At 41.8% G+C, this 24,398-nt stretch overlaps 1 protein-coding gene across 1 annotated transcript in view; it reads right to left on the reverse strand.

Annotated features, from left to right (window-relative positions):
- KCNK5 (potassium two pore domain channel subfamily K member 5) overlaps positions 1 to 21,720 on the reverse strand; it is a 32,739-nt gene extending 11,019 nt beyond the window's left edge. Inside the window, exon 1 of the mRNA XM_088524257.1 lies at positions 21,504 to 21,720. Within this exon, the coding sequence (XP_088380383.1) occupies positions 21,504 to 21,689 (186 nt within the window). The 5' untranslated portion in view covers positions 21,690 to 21,720. The remainder of the gene's footprint in view (positions 1 to 21,503) is intronic.
- Between the last annotated feature and the right edge of the window lie 2,678 nt (positions 21,721 to 24,398).

Genomic DNA, 24,398 nt, shown 5'->3' on the forward strand with positions numbered 1-24,398 from the left:
AAAATGCAGGTGACTCATTCTCGGCAGGCACAAAGAAGAATGCAACATATGTTGAGATCACCTCCAGTCACCCACAGACAAATAGGTCAAGTGGTGCTAGAACTTGCATGGACACTTTTCATGGCTTACAGAATCAAAAAGAGGTAGTCCAAAGGTAGTTTATGTAGGCTTTGGACTACCTAAACTACATCAAAGAAAATGCAACCACCTATCTTCTGTTTGTCCTGGTTGTTTTTCGCAGTTGCTTAGCTACAATATTACCGTTAAAGTAGTAACTGAATGTTTATAATAATCCAATTTTAAATGCAATTAGAACAGATCCAGTTGTTAATGTTTATCTTGGCAATATGAGAAATATATATATATATATATATATATATATGTTAGGGCTCCCAGGCCAGACCTGCAATATCGAGTTCTGCTGATCTAGGTAACACCAACTCAGGATCACATGCAAGTAAAGAGGAAAGATGCCCTCGCAGTCAGTATCTCTTCTCAAGTAAAAGTAATCCTGGCGTGGTCACAGCTAGACTGACAGAAGTTCCTCAGACTTACCATGCAGGCAAGTAAAATAATCTCCATAGCCAGAAATTTCCTGCCCTGTTGGCATATGGCACTTGGACATCTGCTGGCATATTGCCAGAAGCAGAAACTGTTTCACACACACAGCCTGAATTTGGACATCCGTTATAGCTAGATCAAAAGTGGTAGTTTCATTGACAAGCTGGGGATATATTAGTCCTGGCTGGCAGCTGATATTAATTGTCTGTAGTAGAAGTTTGTGGCTCTAGTGTTTAAGCAAAGATATTTTTATAGTAAAATCCCATAATCTATTGTTTTGAGTTGTAGTAGTTAGAAAATAAAGTTTAAAGCCAATTGGATTATTTTGCCTTCTTTAACCTGACTGAATAGAGTATATTACACACCACAAAAAATATTTTACTCACCAGAGTATTTTGGCTGCTTGAGATTTGAATAAAGAAGAGGAAAGAGAAGACAGTTATGCATCTAATGATCCTGCCAATGAGTAAAACTCAAAGAAACTTTTCTCCCCCAATCATTTTTCCTATATGTATACGTATATATGTGTGGTTCACGAAAATTTTCTGTTTGAGGTCTCTAACAATTTCATATTAGCCTATATATGTTTGAGACTAAAATAGTTCCCTTCTCTTCCCAACCTTCACTTCCAAAGGCAGCTGCAGTACTGCTAAGGAGATCTTCCAATGCCACGATGCTTGTTTCGGTAGCCGAGGAATCAAGGTGGCAGAAATGCAGGAAAACAACTCAGTACACCCAAGGTTAAATTATTTGATTCATAAGTACAGAAATGACAGCTATACTAAAGTCATATTTAGCAGTGCTGCTGCACGTATGTCTGTGCATGAGGAGATGAAAGCTCCTGGGATTGCTTCTGGGATAGAGAAAAATCCTTCAAGGAAACCGAAACACGTGGCCTAGAATACAAACAGCAGCACCCTCTTTGGACATGCATATTTTTGCCAGTCTTTTGGCATTTGCAAATTCTCTAAGCTGTCTGCTCAGACCAAGGGGGCTCAGGAAACCAGGGCAGTTACTATGCCCCCCAAGCCCAAACAGCTCTACCTCCTCAGAAGTAGCAGAGCACAGACTTGCGATTCCTGCCCATGCTTCTTTCTCCGTCTCCAGTGCAATGACAACCTTATCCTCATTGCTTGCTTGGACTCCTAGTTCCCAGCTGACCAAAACACGCTGGCACATGACCAGGAGCAGCAAGCAAGGCCAAGTGAACAAGCCTTTCAGGCTGCCTCAGGCACTTGACGGTCTCTGCGGGACTATGCTAATCAACAGGACTTAGGATGGTTGACCTTTCATTTCCCTCGCTCTCTCTCAGTATTATCTGGGTTTGGAATACAAATTTGATGTTCGTCAGGACAAGAACCATGCCAGATGTGAAAAAGTAGTTTTTTAGCTGAGTCCTGAATTTCCTACTTTGCTTTTGCGGGGAATGGTGTGCGACCTTTTTTGTAGAAAGAAAAATAAGACAAGTGAACCACATTGTCTCAGTGTAACGGGCAACACCCTTGTGTCTTGCTAACCTGTGGAAGTTTTACTGTCCTTTACTGACCCATGTAGAGAGTGAAGTTAGAAGGTGGTGGGGGCAATAAATGCAGGATATGAGTCAGCAGCACCTGCATTAGAAAAGGATGGTGTGGATGAATCAAACCAAAAAAAAATCAACAATTATTGAAGAGGACATCACAGGACTGCACAAGTCTGATTCCCGATCAGCTAAACTCCGCAGCCATTTGTATATACTAAGTCGAGCGTTGTGAAAGGCAATTCATTCCAGCTGCCTACTAGAAGTTGCTCCGAGAGCTTGTACAGGCCATTGAAATGAATATCAGGAGGGTCTCTGGCACAATTTTTTCCAGTAGCGTAATGGAATGAAGGGGAGTAGTCACCTAGCACAAGGCCAAAGTACCAATTCAGTCTTAAGAAAATAGGAACTAGCCACCGAGGGGATAATGTTAACTTTTTCTTTTAAAAGAATAATAAAAGTTCGTTATGTGCAATGTTGACAGAAGTAACTGGTAAACCTAACCAGAAGCACACACTAACATTGCTTGAAAAGCTGAAGAGATCAGTACTGTTATACTGGATTCATCCTCTTGTTCATTCCTTGCTCATTCCCTCTTGTTTTGGCTAGAGCCAAAACAAAAATAAAATGAAACCCCAAAGAGCAAGTGTTTGTCCCATGGTTTACATTCCTACATAGAGCATCTACAAATAGCAGGGGTCATAGTTTTTACCCTTGCTGTCATACATTGCATTTATAAAAGGTTGATTAAGTGTTACTGCAAATAAAAACACATTTTGCATTTTTTAATCAACAGTTTTATCTTAAAATAGAAGTTCATATCAAAAGGCAAAATTTTGAAAGTTGCAGCTTACACGAAAAAAAAAATGGCAACATACAGGTTTATGTACTTTAAGAGAGGCTTTTCTTTCCAGCAAGATTTAATCTTGAAAGAGATATTTTCACATTCTTATCAACATATGAGATAGAGTGTTATCTTCTCAGGTTTTCAAGGTTTTCAGAGAAAGGAGAACATATTTAAAACAAGTCAACACACCAGTGGATTCTTTTTTAAACAAGACAGGGTAAAAATTAAACTTGCTAAAAGGGATGGTAAATTATCCACCAATATGTTAGCATACAAAACAGAAAGGTCAAATGCACCTACATAGGTCAAACACACTGCAGATTTTATCCAAAGAGAGGATAAAACAAAACTGATCTTATTTGCCAGTTATTTTAGCCAATCTTATTGACTTTTCATTTACCCCAACAATTTCTGGCTTTGTGCTATTTAAGATTGCTGCTCAGTGCACAGCTGTATTGCAGATCCAAGTCATTCTGCAGCTCTTCCTGCTTTTCCTTCACTGCTCTTTGGTCAGTCAGCAACTTGAACATCTACCTAAGCATACATTTTATTCTAACAGAGTTCTATTTGTATTTGAAGCTGAACCAGGTTAGGTGTTCTATTTAAAATTCAAACTGCTGATCCCAGAATAACCCTTTTCCCTTATGTATAAAGAGGATTTAAACATGAGTATCCTTCCAGTGTGTTAGTGCACTTCTGCACACAGTCTCCAGGACTTTCAAGAAGGTTGGGAGTTAAATTTTCAAAAGCACTTACTCTCCTGCTTTTGTTATTGGTGTTGTTTTTCCTTTGTAAAAGGAGGAAAAAAAGGTAGTGAGGGAATGGAAATACTTAAAAAGCTGAAGTTTTTAACGGGGACTAAGCATCAAGCTTGCTTAATCTTTAACTGCTGGCAACCCAGGTTAGTCATTTATTTAACCTGCCAAGAGTATTCTTGCTGAAGACATTACTATAGACCCAGCATCATAAACCACTGTTCTACTCTATGGCCTACCTAACTGGCAGAAAGAAGCAGGGTTACAACCCTGCGTGTTTGTAACGAACAGGAACACTTACTATTTCACTCTTTCAACTGTTCCTTTGTGTCATTGTTCTTAGCTTACAATTTAACCACATTAAGTGATCCTTAAAAGGCGATCTGTTAATCAATTCATATCTGGAAGAACAAGTCATGCTTTTTAAGCATAACCTCAGCTTAATAACCAGAAATATTACAAATCATTCAGAGACAAAAAAGGTCTTCTCTGAATACAGTCATGCAGGATTAGATGAATGCTTTGCCTTGCTTTTAGCTTTTTTTCTGAAGGCCATGCAATAAATCAAGAATTCAGAGGTGTAAGGAACCATCTCTACATAGGCTTGAACCTGAAAGACTCATAAAAATTAATTGTGGCTACTGTCTATGAGTTCAGAGTCCTCAGGACATAGCCCAGTGGAAAGTGATTTGTGAGCCTACAGCCAATTTCATTCTATATTATTGCTTGGGAATAGCCAAGGTAAATAACCATGCAAACTATTTTATGTTCTGAAAGACTATCAAAATTAAACTCGGATCATGAGCAGGATGAAGCCTGAGGGATATGCAACAAGAGAGGATTAATATCTTGGGCATTTTTATAGTGCCAGTATTAGGTATGTTGAATATTCCCCCCAGGTAAAGCCATATATTCACGTGCTGCCCATTTTAATAGTTCGTATAGATGTGTAATTGATGAACACCTAAATAATTTCTGTACTGGCTACAGTGTGTTCTATGGGATGTTTTCATCTGGTGAAACAGAGTCCTAGTATTGCTAGAATGTATTCCAAGACTACCTGCTCAACAAGCTTTATTCACTGGCCAAACACCTTCCTTCACTCCCACCCCTGTAACTAGTGTTGCATCCCAATCTCTCTCTTCCCACCAGTTTGAATGTAAGCTTCCCAGAATTTATTGATTTTCTGACTTTTGTCTGGAAAGTTACATTTGAATAATCTACCTAATTGAAAGGGATAGCCTGCCTGAGGACATGATACTTCCCCAGATGAAAGTGCACTCCTTTTTGTTTTGATTTTTGTCCCTTGGCATGAGGAATGAGGACTGAGAGTAGTAAAGGAAATGGAAAATATCCAGGGAAATAATCACCATGGACATGACAAGAGAATTCTTTCTTGTGAGACAAACAAGTGGGTGGGGAGTGAATACATCTCACTCCATTACTTAACCATGCTAGTACACTTTTCCCAACTTTGCAACGTCTGAAAACTAATAAAAAGGTCGTAAACCCAGGAAAAGACATTGATTTTGCAACAGATACATATACAGTATGATCATTTGCTTGCAGAAGAAAAAAAAAATACACACACACATGGCAAACCCACCTGACTTGGTTGAATTATATATTTCCACCAGAGACTGCAGGCTGGCAAAATGCAGCTTAAAATTACTTTACTTTGTGCAATTTCCTTTTCCAGTCTATGCTATGAACTGAATCTCTCCTTTGTCCTGCCTAAACTGAGTGAAAGACTTCCAGAAGTTCGGTATCTTGAAATGAAACTTTATTGCCCTTGAAAGCAATAGAAGTTTTGTAATCAATTTTATTTGAAGAAGATAAAATTCTTAAACAGGTAACACACAGGTTGTGATAAGCTCCAGCAGTCCTGAAAGCAAAAAAAGTACTGACAGAGCAGTCAGCTGACACAGTGGCTACATCTTTCAGGGCTGTCTACCTGCATCATTAGCAAGGATGGTGTTGGACTTTACATTCGTATTACTCTTACATTTGGGCATCCTATAAATCAGGTGACATTGTAGACTTTGACATAGATCCAGCATATAAGTCCCTTTTTCAAACAGTTATGACTCAATTGATTTGATAGTCATGAGTAGCTGTAAGCATATGAATAGTGTTATTCAAAGTGAGGTATTTGCAAAGCCAGCTTTGAGATGTTTTAGTCACCAATGGCAACTTGCGCTGTCTCTCCTTTCCTGCAACCGGTAAAGGGCTATCATAAGGAGCAGCAGTAAATGCAAAGGGAATACATTTTTTCCTTAAATTTCATTAGTCCAGTCATACATTTTAGGCATCTCAACAACCTGAAGCACATCAGGAAAAAAAAAAAAAAGGGGGGGGGGGGGAAGAATTCCAAGGAACAACAACACCTAGGGTACTTGAAATCCCTTTCCTGAAGTATTACTGTCATTCTGCAAAACACTGGTGCAACCAACTTCACTGTCATAATCTGTACAATGCTAGTAGTCTTCATAAAAAAAAAAAAAAAAAATCTGTGATGTGGTGTTCCAGGTAAGATTTCAGATCTGAAATCCTTCCAATGAGTATATTTTGGAAAGCATACTCTTGTTCTCAAGTAACAGCCTCTTAATAACATACAGAAGGAGCTCTTCAGACAGAAAAATATCACAGAAAAACCCATCCTTTTCTGTGGCATTCAAAGACATGTCTAAATTCTTCCTCAAGAACTGGCATGATGCAAAGGAGACAGAGAGAAAATAAAGGCTGAAGAGTAATATTAATTACTTCTAAAGAAACAACTTTGCTAATAAATAGACAATCACAGCATTTTAACAGCACCAGCTTGAATTATACTTTCTTTCTGGGAGAGTTCTGACTAGAGCTTTAAAAGGTCTTTTAATAAGGCTTGCAACATCACCAAATACATGTCATTTCCTTTGTTGTGTATACCTGTGGTTTTCCAAAATGGACACAGTGCTCTGTTGATTTTGTAAACTCCCATGCTAAGGCCATATTTAGTGAGAAGTAAAAGTCAAGATTACTGAATCTGTAGCAATAATTCCACACATTATTTGCTTGGAGTGCTGTTTTACTGAAGGCGTACAGACAGCTGTTACGTCTACAGCTATCAGACATAACACAAGAGCTGTCCTCTTCAGATTAAGCAAAGTTTGCATGAAAATATTCCGCTGATAATGGAAACAGAACCCTAATCAAGGATTGCAGTGAGAACATCATGCAACTTAAGGAAAAAAGAAAAAAAAAAGGAAGAAAGCAGGTTCTTTGACTATTTGCTTTGGTGAAAAGCAAAGCAAGAGTTGAGTTTACTTTTGCAGCTTCTAGTCTCTATTTTGTAAAAATACAGATTGAGAAATACATTGCCATTTTCTAAAAAGTCTTCACCTTGCGTGCATTGGTGTTTGTGGAAATCTGTTTCACAAGTCTGAAATTTTAGTCATTGCACTCTAAATTCAAGGCTGATGCTACAAAACAGTATTCAAACCAAACAAAGCTGGGCCTAAGAATGTATCCCTTCTCTCTTTCCAAAGCAAGGAAGGCCAAACCAGCATTGCTCATATGCCTTTAGGGAAAAGATAATGGCTTAACAAGGAATTAGCAATCATTGCTGCTTTGTTCAGGTTTTTAATACCCTTTTTACAGACTTACAATTCAAAGGAGATACAGGCTGTGGGTAGTCAGGTCTTCAAAGTATTTGTCATTATTTCTGCACCTTAGTGTGTAATAATGAACTCTTCTTGTGGCTACTGCTGCAGTTTTCGTTCTTACTTTGCATCATGCATTCAAGTCCCTAAGAGAAAGCACAGAGCAAGGGAAAGCTGCTGTGCAATCAGAAATCAGGCAGTCTTAATCTGGTAAAAGGTGAGTTCTGAGTTGTTTAACAAATTGAACGATTACAGTTGAACAGTTTTTCCGCATTTCTCCTTGCTACCAACCAGCCTCCACCTCCACCCCAGCACAATAGAAACTCAAGACAGAGTCACAAGACTTTTTAAAGATTTAAGTGATTCAAATCTCTTCATTTGTCAATCCAGTGGAACTGGCAGAGAGGTCAACCTTCACTTCTAGAAATCAGCCAACAGATCTCGGTGCTCTAAAATTGACGTCCTGCTCCTAATGTTTTCCTTGCTAGAACAGCTAGATTGCAGGGTGCTTCCTCGTGACTTCCCAGCCCAGATGTGCAAAAAGAAGTCAAAGGGCAAACTGTTGTGATAGAAGCAGGAGTGAATTCCCCTGCAAGAAATACTCAAGTTTTGGAATATTTCCTATTTGTAAAACAGAACATGAAGTCAAGTCATTTTGATACTTAGGTTGTAAGAACCCATCAAAAGAAAAAAAAATGATGTGAACAAGTTGAGTCCTACTTCCATTCTGCAGTGCAAATAGGTGTTACTGTTTCCTTTGGAAAAAAAGCTTCTAACTTTTATGGACATTAACCTCTTGGAGGCACATCAATATTTTTACAGCATGTGCTCTTTAAGACCTGCTTATGTATGATGTATAGCATGAACAATTAATTTTCCTATAAGTCATAATTCATAGGACAAACAATGTGAGAGATATTCATGGAAAGAGATCAACAAGGTTATTTCCTCCTGCAGCTTTCTGCAGAGTTAAATAATAAGTGAAACTCATAATTCAGCAAATTAGTTTAGTGGAACTATTTTGTCACTGCAAAATCGAGACCCAAAGCTCACCCATTTGCAATATTTGCAAATTCCATGTCTGAGTGAACTAAATGCTGCTTAACTTTATTTCACCTTTCCATTTATGTGCAATGGGCTTGAATGCTAACAGCTTTGAAGAGACAGCTGGCTTCTTTGTTAGATGATGACTACAAAATTTAACAGTTGACATAGATTTTTCCCCCTATTAATTTCAAGACTAGATTCCAGTTTAATGAACTAGTTAATAAACTATTTTGATGAAAAGCATATTCAGTGCTTTACCAGCATTGCCTTGCTTTTGTGATTAATGCAATTACAGAACTGTTTCCTCTACACTTTCCCAAGTTCCACACAGACATGTTTTGAAGACAAATTAACTAAAGGTTACTGCTGCATGAGAACGGCAGCTGTTCTGCAGATGCTAAGTGCCCCAACTTTTCTTCCTCAGAAGATTACTCTTATTCAGAAATAAAACATATCAGAGATTTCCATAGATTCATTAATAGAACTTAATTTTGAGAGCTCCTGTGTAGATATGCTTAGAGTATCCGACCTGGCTGAAAAGGGAAGCATTTTAACAACTCTTGCATTGTACCATCTGAATTAAGAAGCTGGAAAACAGTAATAGCTGATTAGGTTTCCTTCCTATCAGAACACATACACAGTGACTAACACAGCCAACTCCCCTTTCAAATGGCTTGGGTAAAGGCTGTTGTCCCCTTTTTACAGATAAGAAAGTGGAAACAGAAGGGTCAAGTAGTTTAATCAAGCCCTGACACCAGTTGCTGAGCTATGTTTGGTAGGGTTAGAACCAGACCGTGTTTACAGGAGACTTTACACTAGTTTGCTATAGAGTTGGTACCGACTGCATAAGCAGATGCTAGCCCACCCAGCAACCCAACTCTTCAGAATAATAGTTTAGTTTAGCTGAAGTAGATTTAAGTTAAACCCAAACAATCTCAGAGTCAATAAAAAAGAGTTTACTGAAATTGATTTGCTAGAAGTGCATGAGTTGAATCATATCTTTGAAATACTTTATTTTTTTTTCCTTCCACAAACATGGCCTCCAGACCTGGAGCAGCAACCCAGTGATCTAGTTCATCTTAGTAAACTTTCACCCACCTATACAACGCAATTGGAATATAAACAGAAAAGTGTTGATACTACACAAGAGAAGTAAAAGGCTCAGTTGAATATAAAATTAATACCTCCCCAAGCTTTCAGTGTATACAAACAGTTCATTAGGACAAGTCAATACCAATTGGGCAATCCAAGTTTGACAGCTTTGCTCAGAGGCCTAAAGAAGCTCCTCAGCTCTTTGAGTAAATTGCAGCAGAAAGTATCATTACACTGACAAGTTTCTTATGTTCTCTCCCATACATAGCCATGTACAAAAAGATACATTTCAGATTAAAAGAGCTACAGAAGTCACTTGAAGAGTTAAAAATAAACAATAAAATAAACAATAAAATAAACAATAAGATAAAACAGTAAACAATAAAAAAGTTCATAGCAGCTAGGACTAAAAATTTCATAGACTTCCGTTTTCAAAAGTGTTTTTGGATTTCATCCCCAAAATTCAACACAACATTAAAGGTCTTGCTTCTTTGATGCTGCCTAAGGTAGTATCACACTTCTCATCTCCTACTTAACATGCTAGAAATCCAGCAAAGGCAGGTGGTACTAGTGTAGCAGCACTTATTTAAACTTATTGTGCTTACAAATCTTGGGATGACTTTTTCTTCCCTTGAAGCTGGCTAAACAAAAATGGAGTCAGGATGATCAAGAACATGGATTTGGAAACTGAAGATAGTTTGAAAGGGATTTACATCTTGGATAACAATACTTTAAGGAAAAACAAAACAACACTAAACAAAAAAGCTCCTGGGCACCTGTCATTTGCTTGAGAACTTAGCAAGCTTGTGTATGATAGAATAAAAATTTGCTGCCTTTCATCTGCATCAAAGCAATGAAACAAAGTGTCAGTCAAACTGACTTGAGTGGAGAAGAGTGCCAAGAGCAATGGCAGCATTTTTAACGCAGCAGGCTTTTGAACCACAAAACAGGAACAGGGACTACACTGTAGGCTATTAACTCTCCAGGGGTAGAACCTTGACTAACTCACCTTGGTAAGCCAAACAAACAAACAAAAAATCCACTGTAAATCACCTCCAAACTTCACGTAACCTCAACCACGCTAGTCTCCTGCCCTGTAGGACTCCATGAGTGAGGAGGAGGAGAGAGAGGAGGAGGAGGAGGCAAAGCAAGGCAGGTGTCCAAAGTCAACAAGGACAGGATGCTTTGTAAGAACAGCAAGGTGAAGGTTTTATGTTAACAGGAGCCTCAAGGGAAAACCCACCTCCACCGAAACACTGCTTACTTTGAGACTTTTGTTATTGTGCATTTAGCTTTATCCACAGCTTAACAAAATGTTATCATTCACCTTGATCCTCTGATGTACTACAAATCACTCCAACACCAGTTCAGTTCAAGACTGATCTTGGGGCAGGAGGCAATGAGGAGAGGTTACTTGAGACAAATGAATTCAAATACAGGAGATCTGACAGCTCAGTTAAGGCAGGATATAAAGAAGTGCACTCAGTGACTAAGATAATGCTGGGAAATGGTCTGATCTAGACACTGTCAGAGCTATAATAGCATAACTTGGCTAGTCTGTCTTGTTTCTTGTGGTGTGGGAGTGAATTGACTGGTAATAACAGCACTGCTGCTGAGAGCTACACATGCATTAGAAAATCCCTTAAAAACAGTTGGAGCAGCGTGATCAGCACATGCACAAAATCCATTTTTGCTGGACTAGTATAACCTTAACACCCACTCCCCTGCCACACGTGCTGGAACACAATCTTCTGCTATTTTAGTATGTTCAGCACTATATTACTAAGTATATACACAGTGCTTTCTTTTCCAGAAGGTTTCCAGTCAATAACTTGCACCCCCCCAATAACCAAGGTGATATTACATTTAAAAAAATATATACGTTGAAGTATCTTTTCAATTCCATATCCCATGTAGTTCCTGGGCAGAAACACATGGTAAACAAGTCACCACATTTAACTGGGCTATATCCTGTAGCAAGCGTTTTCAACAAATAAACAAAAAGCAGTTCTATTGAACGGAAAAACCCTTAAACAAAATTGTTCCACAGCTTGAGTTTAGTTTTAAAGTTGTCCTGGAATTGCTTTTGCTGCAATATTAAACTAGCAGATCTTGGCTGTTAATTAGATGACAGTCTTTAAGTTCACCTTTATCAGTTTCAAGCTTTTTTTTCAAGCTATGTTTTTTCCTTCCACCCACTTGAATGTCAAAATAGATTTGCTCAGACTTTGGAATGGCAGCATCACTGAAACTAGTTCAGTTCACAACTGTGATGAGGATGTTGCTGTGCCTGGTGTCATTATGGTGGTGCTTTGCATTTTACTACCGAAATAAGGGGAGGAAGGGAAATATTCTAGTGACCAAAGTGACTGGTTTTCCCCACAGATAACATTGAGAGGAGAGGAGAGGAGAGGAGAAAAATATTTTCATATGGTACAGAATTATGACAGACAAAAAAATCCCAGTTTCAATCCACTGCAGTTACACAGGGCAAATACATCTAACCAGGGACTTTGGATTGAATGAGGACAACTACTTCAGCTACTGCATTTCAAGTAATACTCATTAATGACTCAGTTTCCACAGAATTATTGCAGAGAAAAGTTCACCTATTCTGCACAAATCCATCCCCCCTCTGCTTCCCCCACCCTCCACAATTATGAGACTACCAAACCGTGCACACTTCCAAAATGCTGAAGTTTCTCTTGTATTTCTACCTCACTCCTAAATCTCTAAGAGAAGTTGAATTGAAGGCAAAAAGTAACACAGAGCGTTGATCTGGGGCAGGTAGGTAGAGCCACTTGTCTCAGCTGGCCCATTCTCGAGCATATAAACAAAGCCAAATCATCCAGCTCTCTTCTTGCCGCTGTGTTATGCACTATCACTGCTGCCTTCGGTCTATAACACCCTTCCGTTCTGACACTTGACTTCCTGCAACAGCTCTTCAACGAGCATCTACTTCCTCCTCCTTAGAAGCTGGAAGCAGAGGAGGCACTTGCACTTTGCCAGGTAGAGACCCCTCATCCTGTCTTAAAGACCTGCTTGGCATTAGAGGCACACAGAAAATCAAATTTTCAGAAAAGCTGCAGCAACCTCAAATGAAGAAAGATTTTCTTCAGAAAGAGGAACAAAATCCAGCTACAAGCACCTAGACAACACTCGGTGCGAAACACTTTATTTCAGAGTTTCTCTGTCAGGAAAAGGAAATACAGCTGTTGGGACATCTGTCCAAATGACCAGCTGCCTATATTGTAGCAGAGCTGGGCATGCATTCTTAAAACACATGCAAATAAAGCCAAGCCTCTCCCAAAGCGTGAACTACATCCCTCATTTAAGCAAAATAAACACATCTACATTCATTTCATTAAGTAGGCTGGCAGCTTTAGGATCTTGCAGAGACTATGTGGCAGCTTCATTAAATACTGCAGTTACCCTGCCGTCCCAGAAGGAACTATCAAGCCATGCAGTCCAGTCCAAGAGTCTACCTTGAGTACCCAGTGCTCCTGTGACAAATTATTTAGGACAGAAAAAACTTTGCTACTGTTTTTTCTAGTCTAAGGGGAGCAACACTGATCTTTCCTTTCCCTTCTCTTGCCTTCCACCCCAAAAATCTCCAAAAAATAAAAGTGGAAACACGCAAATTATATTTTAGAAGGGCAAACTGATAGTGATCACTTGACCCAATTGTAAAGCTTTCAGTGTACACTGATACCAATAAGAAAGAGTGATTTTCCAATCATGAACTCCAGTGCCACTTAAAAATCCTTGTGCCAACAAGGCAAACATCGATTACAGAACAGCCCTCTATCATTCTGCAGTCACGTATGCACCATTTACACAAGTTTGAAGGTTGAAATTCTAACTTAATTGACAAGTTATCATGGCTTACACAGGCTTGAAGGTTGAAATGCTGATTCAATTGGCAAGTTATCATGGTCCAGTTATTTACTTTGATTTTAACATATTTTCATAAGAGTCTGTAGAGCTCATTAGCAGTAACTATTACAGCTGTGTGTGTAGTAGAGCAAGTGCTCCAGCCAGACTGATGCAACAGAAGTCTGTGGAAGAAGTCAGTACCACGAGTGAGTTTGGTCAGACCCCTTCCCTCCATGCAGCTGCTTGGCTCCAACACCTCCCCTGCTCCTTTGGTGCCTGGAAGGGATGCATCAGCCTTGCTTCCCGCAAAGGCCAGAGCAAACAGACTTACAGCTGCTCTTTCTCTGCCAAAGAGCCACACATGATTCTTAAGCATCTTTCCCTCCACAGCCTTTTTTTTTGTTGTTTTACTCCCCTACAGGGGCTTGGAAGGGTAAGAAAGGAGCAGCAATATGAGCTCTTAGAGGTCACACGCACAAAAGTCATCACTGATAAACTTGATCCTTCAGCACAAACCACAGAAATAGACGCATCATAGATGACTACACTTTCCTCCTCAGAACCTTCATAATCACTTGCAGGATTATTTTCAGCCTCCACTAGCTATCTCTGGTTAGCGGCCATCATCTGGCGATCTTATGCCTTACTTTAGAGTTCGTATTTATATTAAATAACTGATATTTTTGTTGCTAAAAAGGAACAGAGTTTAAGACTTGTGACAGTTCTAGAGACTAGTCCAGAAACCTTTTTTTGCACCTGCTGTAACCTCAGAGACCACAGATCTAGGTTTTGTTTCTCAGCAGCTGGAAGCAGCTTATGCAATACGTGAAAGATGTCAGTACAGAGCAAAGTCAATTCAGTATTTGCCAGATTGCTCAATCATGTCCAGCTTCCACCTTTTCTCCAAGGCAGAAATACAGTCCTACAGATGGGTACAGCACTAGCCAGCCCCACAGCAAGTGTTAAAATCAGGTCATGTCAAGGGTCAAAATGAGGAGAAATGCTACAGATGCGCACGCTCGTAGAAAAGGAGTGGTGTGTGATGTGGTGATTTCAGACTTTCAGCACAGGTTATGATATACAGTCTACTGATGTTAGTTTCCTACTTCCTTTACATCAGGCTTGTTTCTTCCTCTTCAAAGAAACAGTGCAAGAAGTCTGAGCTTAAAGCTCTGCTGAAGATACTTAGCGACCATTAGTCTTGGAGCCACTGGAATTTCACAGAGTGGAATACAAAAAGAGAAAGGAAGGTTAACTTCTGCTCCAATTTGACTGTAAGCAGACCTGCTAGGGAAAGGCATGCCTGGAAGGAATCTCTCCTGCCTATAATTAAAATGCTGATAGTACCTAATTAATATAGTCATATCTTCTAATATAAAGATACAACCAAAGAGTATGCATGGAAACAAAAAAGTGTGTCTGGAGCTATCTGTTGGAGATCTACTTAGTGTTTTGGTGCAAAGATCTAAACGCTAGATCCCACTGTTTATGTCTGAGCAATATGAATCAGAAAGACAACAGAAAATAAAGGAGGAAAAAGTTCTACCTTCAAACCTATGCCATCCCTTCAACAAACAGTAGGAAAAACGAGGGTGCTTGTTGCAGGCCTTGTCCCAGCGGCCTGGCCGCGCTCCTGAGGAGGGCCCCGGCAGCACGGGCAGCTCTGCGTGCGACGCTGTGGTATTTGGTGCGGCTCAGGAGTGCGCCGCTGAAGTTGCTCTCCCTATTGTCCCCAATTATCATGCTCAGATTGACGCCGCGGAGCAGACGCAGGGCGCGTGAGCCGAGCTCCCTTCACACTAAAGCAAACCGAGAGATGTGCTCCAGGAAGAAATCTAGCTGCTCGTGGCCATTTAGTCCTTAGGATCATGGTAGAGGCAGTAAAAAGTCAATCCCTGCAAATGCAGACACAGGGAGCTTCAGGTCCTGGGCACCAGTTCTTTTGCTCTACACGTCTACTCCCATTGGGCTGCACTAACTGCTACTATAGACATAGCTTTCAAGCACTTGGCTTCCAGTTTTGACAAAGCATTAAACACATAGGGCATGACGAGAACAAAAGGATTATCCCAGCGGCATAAAAAGGATATAGATTTTAACCTTTCAAGAGTCCCCATAAGATCGTAACCCAATTTAATAATAAAAAATACACAAAGGAAGGTTATGACAAGTTTGTTTCGGAAATCTTTTATTTCTGTTTGGGTTAATACTATTATGGGTTTCTGGAAAATTAAAAAGGCACGCTTTTGAGAACTGTATCATAATATTAACTTTTCTTTCAAGATAACTACCAAGCATGACACAGAGTTAAGAGAAAAACAAGCCATGAATTTCCACCCTTGAAAATATGGCTGGTCCATTTGGATTATACATATATATTTATAGCAATAGTTTTCTCAAAAGCATTCTCAATTACTTCCTTGCTAACCAAGCTATTGACTGTCATTTGCAGTCGAGCTTGTTGCTGGTTGTATGTTACTATGTTGACATCTGCTTGCATATCAGTGCATAATGTGATTGCTCTGAAGGTCAACAGCATTGGAATAAAAAAAAAATGCATTTTGTTTAATTTGATTAAGAGCAAAAGCAACAATTTATTCCAAAAAGGAAATCTGTAGAAAGTCATCATTACACTGCCTTTACACTGGCTAAACCAGGCACCTTGCAATAACTATGCAGACAGCATGAAGCTGAACAGTGGTTCCAAGACCTTTCAAAGTTTCTTGCAGTGCATCAACTCCACAAAAAACCTTGTGAGAAAACATGCCTAACAGAGTAAGGTACCATGCCAGGTAATACTAATATTTTGCCCTAAAATAACTAAAGGACAAAATACTGCAAGCACTCAGGGACAAGTCCGCAGCAGAAAAAGTAGAATCTCCGATCGATTGCTATTGCTCCATCAGCAGGGAGAATTGCAGTGTATGCACGATCAGTTTTGTTTAACTATGTTCCAAGAAAGTTTAAACAATATAATGGTTAAACAGATAAAAAAAAATGCACACACAGAAAAGCATTCCATGCTTACATATGCTTTTGCATTTAGACATGCACAATGAAAAGCTATGATGTGGGTAATACTCCCCATCCTAAATATTCCTCTTGCAGATATTACCGCTGTAGCCTTAGCTGCTGAACATCCCTTTTGAACTTTTGCAGAACTGAAGACATATACTTGGAAACACTTGGCAATAGCTATTTCTTAGGCGTAAGCCTTAAATGACTGTAAAGTTTTCAGGTGGGCATTATTAGATGCTTTTGTCAACAACTTTGCAGCTAAAGGTTTTGCATTGGCAACCACTTGCCTTCTAAGAGCTGCTGAGCTTTACGTGGTGCAGACCATGCAAAAGTCTTTGTCTTAGAAAAGGGCAGCTCATCTGGCCGCTCCAACTACGGAATTCAGCCTCCAATTAGTCTCCTCCCCCACCCCCCAGTGCCAGTGTCTTAGTGGGAAGGGATCAGAGAGCTAAAACAAATAAACAAACAAACCCACCCCAGTAGCCTAGGGAACTTTCCAACTTTACTTGCGCACCTCCTGAAGGGCATAAGGGAAGGGAAAAATAATGGGAATATGTCCACATCCACTTTACATCAATGAACATACCAAGTTTTAGGGTTGCTCTGCAAACCATAAGGTTTGCAAATGTATTGCACGTAGATTTGAACCTTGAACTTTAGCTTGGAAGTGCTCAGAAACAGCGTATATTTATCAAGTTTCATACTAAACTGAAAAAAAAAAAAAACAAGGAACAAGTCTAGAATGAAACTCCATGCCCTCACCTTCCCTAACGCAAAACAAAGCCCTGCAAATGCACCTGTCAGTATTTGGGGGTGGAGAAGACTGCCTTGCTTTAGAAAATGTGTAATATAGCAGGAAAATTACTATCAAGCCTCTTACAATTGTTTCCTTTAGCATGATCTCCTTGTGTGCCATGTATGCCCCAGAAGCAGCTCCTCTTAAAAGCCTTCTAAAAGTTTGTCTACAGCACTAGGCTCCAAGTCTAAACATTTAAGTTTCTAAAACTCTCTCTCAAGCCTTCTGTTTATAGTCAAATAAAGGCCTCACTTATTTGTTCTTATACTTAGTATGTTTGTATAGTTCTCCTAAACGGAGCTGGCAGTTTCTCTTTTCATTTTATTATTCTGTTTTGAAAGTAATCATTTGCACTTATCTTCAAATTCTTTCTTTTCTTTTCACCAGCCTTGAGGTTTATCAATGGGAAGTATTCAATTTCTTAAGGGCTGTGGCAAGCCAGTAAAAACGATTTCCCAGTAAACAAGCCGTGGGCCAGTGTTGCAAACCTTTGCTCATGTGAATAGTGACAGGAGGGTCAAGAGGGCTCCTCCTTGCATGAATAGCTCCTTTATCATTAAGCTGGTATTTCACAATCAGGATGGAGCAATGAAGAGTAAAAGTAAGGAACTGGAGAAGAGGGAAACGAGTGCATTGCCTTACATAGACTTCTGTTTCCAAAACTTTATTCTACAACAGGGTATGGGCAAAGGTGTCATCACTGGATTCCACAGCCGCCTTCCTCCTCCTCCTCAAGATTTCCTGGAGGTTCGGGCCACAGCAGCAAATTGCAAGGACAAATCTTAGACTTTTATCAAGTCTCTGCTCTACTTTGTACTGTTACAATTAAGATTCTATGATATCAATAAATATAGTACAGTTACACCAATATTAAAAACTCTAATTTTACAGCTGTTCCTCAGTATTATGAGACATTTCTATCCCAACATAATTGTACTGAAATCAGGAATTGTGCAACCTCTTCTCTCTAAATAGATATGGTTGTGGCTGAGTCTCTTTGGAGGTCTAGATAAATCGTTGTGTGACGTGTCTTGTTTTCAGCGTCATGTTTTCATTTGAGTAATTCACTTTATGCAGAGAAACATGGCAGAAACTATATAGGCAGTAACAAGTCAGTCACCTTTAACATCCATGTCAAAGTAGCATTCTTCCAATATGAACTTAAGTACTTCTTTCTTTAAGCCTTCTTTTTCTGATAAATAATGTGGTACTCGTAGTAACAAGACGAAATTGGATTTTTCACAGAAAAGACTTATAAATGCTGCTTTAAAATAGCTTTTTTAAAGCTTTTGTCTCATTTAGGATTGGGGAAAAAAAAGGCTTTCTTTCTAGCATGTCCCATAATACTCAGCTTGTGAGTTTTATGAAAGTGTCTGTTAAACACATTGCAATAAACATTTATTGCAGTGTATTTCTACTGTAATCAGTTGTTACAAAACCTTCTATTACAGAGTATAAACTTTAGATTATATTTGACCTAATACAGCCCCTTTAATAAATAATCAGTTAAACTGTCAGTATAGACACAGCAGCTTGTATGTGACTTAAGAGTCGGTGCCGATAAGCTACTTGTCTTTTTAAGTGGTTAAGATTACACTACAACTCTAACTTTGTAGCCACTCCACACACAAAATCCCCATTGCACTTACAGCCAACATTAGGCTCAGCTGAGCTCAGAACTAGGCTGGGTGGCCAAAAGGTCAGCAGAGAGATCTGCGTCTGAGTAAGCCAATCCTTGACACCTTTCAGCCTGCTTCTGGAAACAAAATTGGTATTATTAGTTCAATTTGAACATTTCTTTGCATCCTTGCATTTTATTAACAAGTACTTTAAATTTACACTTGGTGGTGATTTTTGAATAACTTCCCTCAGTGCATGTTTTAAATGGGGATGTTAAAGAGGGCATCAGTGAATGGATGGAGAAGCTCAAAGCCGTTGTATAGATTCACATCTCAATGACAATGATAGCAGATAGAAGGAGAGAAATGGCTCTGAGATGAACTGAAGGCCTTGCAAAAGCTGAAAAATGAGACAAGTCATGCAAAATCCCAAGAACAAGTTCAGGGATTCCATGGAAGAGGCTCAAAATAGGAACCAAACAAAGCTGAGGACTAGGAATAAATACACTTCTTAATCAACAGCATTCTGGATGTCCTGGATCCATTCTAGATGCAAGAGAATAAATTTGTAGTTCTGACGTGAAAGCAGGATGACCAGTTCTGACGTGAAAGCAGGATGACCAGGTTTTCCCAAAAGAGAACAAGTATTAGTAAAGTTATAAAGAATCAGAAGAACACAACAGAAAACAAAATAAAAAAGCATGGCCTGTAGTTGAGAAAGGACAGCTATAGAGAGTGTTTCCTACATCCTTTACAGTTTATTCAAGATGAAACCCTAGTGTCCTTACATGATACTTTTACTCCCTATTAAATTGACCTGGGCTTGATTTCACCCTACCTTCCTCCTCCGTAGGAAATGCTACCCCCTCCCCTCTCATCACTTCTCACATAAAAGGTTAATAAGAAGAGCAGCAAAAGCACGAGTCTGGAAGAAAGCAAGCAGTAAAGTTTTAAGTCACCAATAAGAATGAAAGAAGTGCAATTGAAGCCTGATATTTAGCCAAGTTGAGCCTGAGCTGACAAAAGAGAGGAATCATCCCTCCACCAAGATCAGATATGAAAAGTAAGGTATGACTGGAAGTAGCACAGGATGAGGATGCCATCAGGAACTACTGCACACTGAGGAGAGAAGTCCTTCCACATGGTGCTGTGCAGAGATACTTAAACCAGATATCCTGCTCTGTCTATAGTTTGTCTGTATTTTTTCTTCTCACTGCTTCCCACATGACATACAGACCATTCTAATGAACTTCCTTAGAATTTTTTTACTAGCAGCTTTATCTAAAAACAGATAAAACCAGGGAAATCTTTCTGTCCCTTCAGGATTTGGTCCTTCTAGTGGGGGGAAAAAAAAAAAAAAGAGAGAGAGAGAGACAGACCAGTAGGTAAATCCCCTAGATTCCCTCACACCAACATGGTTTTCATCCTAAATTGAGCCAGAATCCAAATTCTAGTTTATATTTGCCGCATACTATACTTAAATGCCTGCTCTGACACAGGTAATGGTTTTCCTTGAGGATGTTAGAGATATCTGGGATAAACTCAGGTAAGTTTCCAGCACAATCAGGCATGCTTCCCAGTGTGGCTTTTCTTTTATTTCCCCGCATCCCTCCACAGTTTCAAGCCTTCATCCACCCTTTCTACTCTGCACCAGAGTCACGTTTAAGAGGGTACTAGGATGGTAACAGTAAGGACATTATCCCACAGCAACAGAAAACTCTGCTATCTGAAGCAGACAGAAAACCAGTCACCAACGGAAGAAAGAATCTAAACCACAAACATTTTAGAAGCAAGAACCGCATTCTCTTCCAGATATTGATTACACTAGTGGAACTAATGGGTCATTATCCCACTCTTCCTCATTTTAGCATTTTTCTTGGCTTTTAGTGATTAAAAAAAAAAAAACAGAAGATCTAGTCAATCTAGTCAATACATATCTGAAATAAAGAAAAAATGTCCCCAGGGACTCATTTTCACCACTGGAGCCCCATATATGTGGGCAGCCTCTTTCCGCAGCTCGCCAGTGCTTGCCACCCTATTTCCATGGACATCTCCTCCGCAGAAGGGCACTAAGCAAGTTTAAACTGTTCCAGGATTTACTACACGCTATCGATTAGTAATTAGTTTTGAAGAGGCATTCTAGCAGATAAGAGAGATGGGGCGATTATCGTCTCCTTATGGCCTGGGAAGAAAGAGCTCTCCTGAAATAAAAGGTGCAGCCAGCCCAAGGGCTGCGGCCACCCCCTGCGCGGGACAGTCACTTCGGGTCAGTTTCCCCAGCCCTTCCTTCAGACTGACCCCGCAGCCCTGCACGCAGACAAGTTCTCCTCATAACGAGGGTATTCAGAGCAAAAAAAGAGAGGAAAAATAAATAAATAAAGGCAGCCAGGCAGAGGAGGGCACGGGAAGCCTCCGTGCTCTGCCCCAGACACAGCCCCATTGAGCGGCGCCGGGTGCCGGAACAAGCGCCGCATTCAGCGCCTGGGCGCTGCGCTAGCGGGTCGGGGGCGCCCACGCAGGGAGCCCCTCAAACCCCGAGGACCGCGCAGCAACTAAACGAAAAGACGAGTAATCCCGCGCTCCTACCGCCGCCATCGGGAGGGAGAGAGGGGACGGGGTACCCGAGGGAGACCCCGGGCTCGCTGCGGCGCCGGGGCTGAGCCCGCTGCGCCCCCCGGCTCGCCCCGCGGCGCCTCCCGCCCCGCGGCACCTGCGCGGGCGCCCCGCTCTACCTGCAGGATCTTGTCCAGCCCCTCCTGGCCCAGGCAGGGGAACTGCTTGAGCAGCTCCGTCTTCTGCCGCTTGTAGTCGTCGGTAGCCGAGCGCCAGTGCGGCTCCTCCAGCACCTCGAAGATCGCCGCGCCGATGGACAGGTAGAAGATGATGGCCGAGGTCAGCAAGGGGCCCCTGTCCACCATGGTGCCGGCGGGCGGGCGGGCCCCGCAGCGGCGCGGAGCGGCGGGGGCCGAGCCGGGCCGGGGCCGGAGGGAGCGTGGAGCCGCCCGGTCCTTCCCGTGACACCTCTGCCTTCCCCCGCCGGGCGCCGCGCCTCGCCGCTCTGCCGCCCGCCGCCGCGCGCGCCCTTAGAGGCTTCCCCACTCCCCTCCCACTCGCCTCCTCCCTCCCCTCCTCCGCTCCGCTCCGCTCCCCCCGTTGCCTCCTTCCCCTCTGCTGCTGCTGCTTGTTTTTTTTTTTTTCCTTTTTTTTCCCCCTTATTTCCCCCCCGCCTCCTCTCGCAGCGGCGATTTGAATTTGGTGCCCTCCCGCTCCCTCCGCGGCCCGCCCCGACGCGTGCAGGCGGGGCGGCCGCGCGGCCCGCCCGGGGCGGCACCGCGCGGGGGGACGCGGCAGGGCCGGCGGGGCGCCCCGAGGCCCCGCAGAGGGGCGGGCGGCGGTGGCGGCTGGCGGCCACCTCGGCCACCTCGGCCACCCCGCCCCCTGGCGCCGCGTGGCGGGCGAGCGGGAGGGCGGGCGCGGGGCCGCTGAGGTGACGGGACGGGACGGGACCCCCTGCCCCCTGCCCCCGGGACAGTGCTCGGGGGAAGGCGGGCACGGGGGCGGGATGGGCTACGGGCGAGTTTGGCCCCTTCCTTGGGATGCCAGATCTCTCAAGCAGGAACTGTGTCCCCCCCGTCCCTCGTGCGTCATGTAAGATCAATAAATAACACGTTTCCATGTGTGTGTGCTTGTCTGCGGGTGCGGGAGCTCTGGGCGCAGAGACCCCTGGCAGTGATTTTCCAGGAGATGCTCAAAACCCTCCGGGCTGAAGCCATCCAGCACGGAGCCGCAGGCAGGCACAGCTTGCGGCGGTGCCCGCTCCTCTGCCCCTGTCCTGCATGGCAGAAGGCAGCGCGGCGCTTCCCCGTGAACGGGGCTGGGAATGGGGCTGAGCGGATCAGGGCAGTGACAGGATGTGTAGCAATATGCTGTGCGCGCTAGGCTCGTGTCACAGGGCTCTCGGGATGCACGCACGCATGCAGCTTGTGGTAGGAGCACCCGTGCCAAGGGGATAAGTTGACCCCTGCATCCTCCAACACCTGCCGTCAAGAAAAATCTGGCAAAAATGCGGAGTTGTTTGCATCGCCTGTCTCAATGCTGTGGTTTTGGGGTGCACAGGTAGAGCTGGCACAACGGAGGGCTGAGGAAAACTGGCTAAACTTTCTCAGGCAGACCTAGTTGGAAGGGGAGGAGGGAGAATGGATAAAAGGGGAAGGAGAAAGAAGAAGGAAATGGGTAGAAAATACACACACAAGCAAGAGAAGAAATTAAGGAGAATATAGAGAAGCCAGGGAACTGCCTTGGTGAGCAGACACCTGGAGACACCTTTCTGTAAAACTTTGCACCATGCCAAATTGATGCTTTTGTGAGATTGCCCATGGAAAATTACTTGGCCCTTAAGCAGTCCTTCCTACTAGCTCACATAGTACTCATTGCAAATGCGTCTGCAAGAGGCTCCTGGCAGCTTAAAAGCAGGAGAAACCGCAAAATCCACAAGCATGTTACGTGAGCAGCATCACTGTCTTTACATGGGAATTCCCAGTTATGTGAAGACACCATTAAAAAAAAGGAAGGATTACCAAACTGCAGGAGTTGGAAAATGGCATTTATATACACTACAGAAGAGATCAAACAGGAGGGGACATAAACGACTGAAAATAACGAATGACATAGACAAACTACAGTAACTGCTGTTTGCTTATTGCTGTCAAGCAAAAAGGGGTGTGTTCCACGTAGCTGTAAGACAGAACATTTAAAATTAATTAAAAGGAAAAGAAGAATTTCATGATGCATAATTACCCCTTGGAATTTATTCTGCGATGTTATCACCTGGCGCAGGACCTTAGTGGAACGCAAAAGCCATCATCCACACACGCAAATAATGCTAACGTGCACTGTTGTCTCACTTAAGGCTTTAAAAATGAAGTTAAAAATTGGAAGGTATATAAATACAAACGACAAGTGACTAAGAGACACTCAAGGAAGGGCTCTCCCACAGGTGAACTCTGACATAATTCTACTTTTAGTGCTCTCTTCTTCCACCTTCTTCTGAGTCACCTGCAACTGGTTAAGGTATTCCAATAGCGGGATCAGTAGTCCAACATGTTACAGCAGTATTATATTTGTGTGCTCCTGACCCCGAACATCTGTGCTTCTTAACTGGAAGGTATTTGATTGCATCTTTGAAACTGTACTCTTCTTCCATCTGTCTCTGACTCTCTAAAGGCCCATTTATACCAGTGAAACACTATCTTAAAGGGACAAGGAATGACACAAATGACCATAACCTACTGCAATTATATAGTTGCAGATAAGAGCAAATACACTTTCAAGCATTTTATAGAAAGCTTGTTTGCAATTTTGATGGACCATTTCTACTTTCCATTCTAAACTCTCAATCACTGATTGCTTAATTAGTGCTTTCAGTAACTGAGTCAGTCTCTGTTTAAAAACAAACAAACCTGTAAATCATATACTATTTTTCCCTGTGTTGAAATGCTATTGCACTTGTTAGACTGTTTCCCTGTGTTTCTCTGAGTTTCAAAGAGACAAGCCTGGTAAGGAATAGCATGTAGGACAACAGTTTATTTCCTAGTAAACTGAAGGTAACTGCACCAAGAAGTAGAAGG

The sequence above is a fragment of the Tinamus guttatus genome, unplaced genomic scaffold (assembly GCF_059628265.1).
Source record: "Tinamus guttatus ecotype Peru unplaced genomic scaffold, ASM5962826v1 Tinamus_guttatus_pri_ptg000208l, whole genome shotgun sequence".
NCBI classification, from domain to species: Eukaryota; Metazoa; Chordata; class Aves; order Tinamiformes; family Tinamidae; genus Tinamus; species Tinamus guttatus.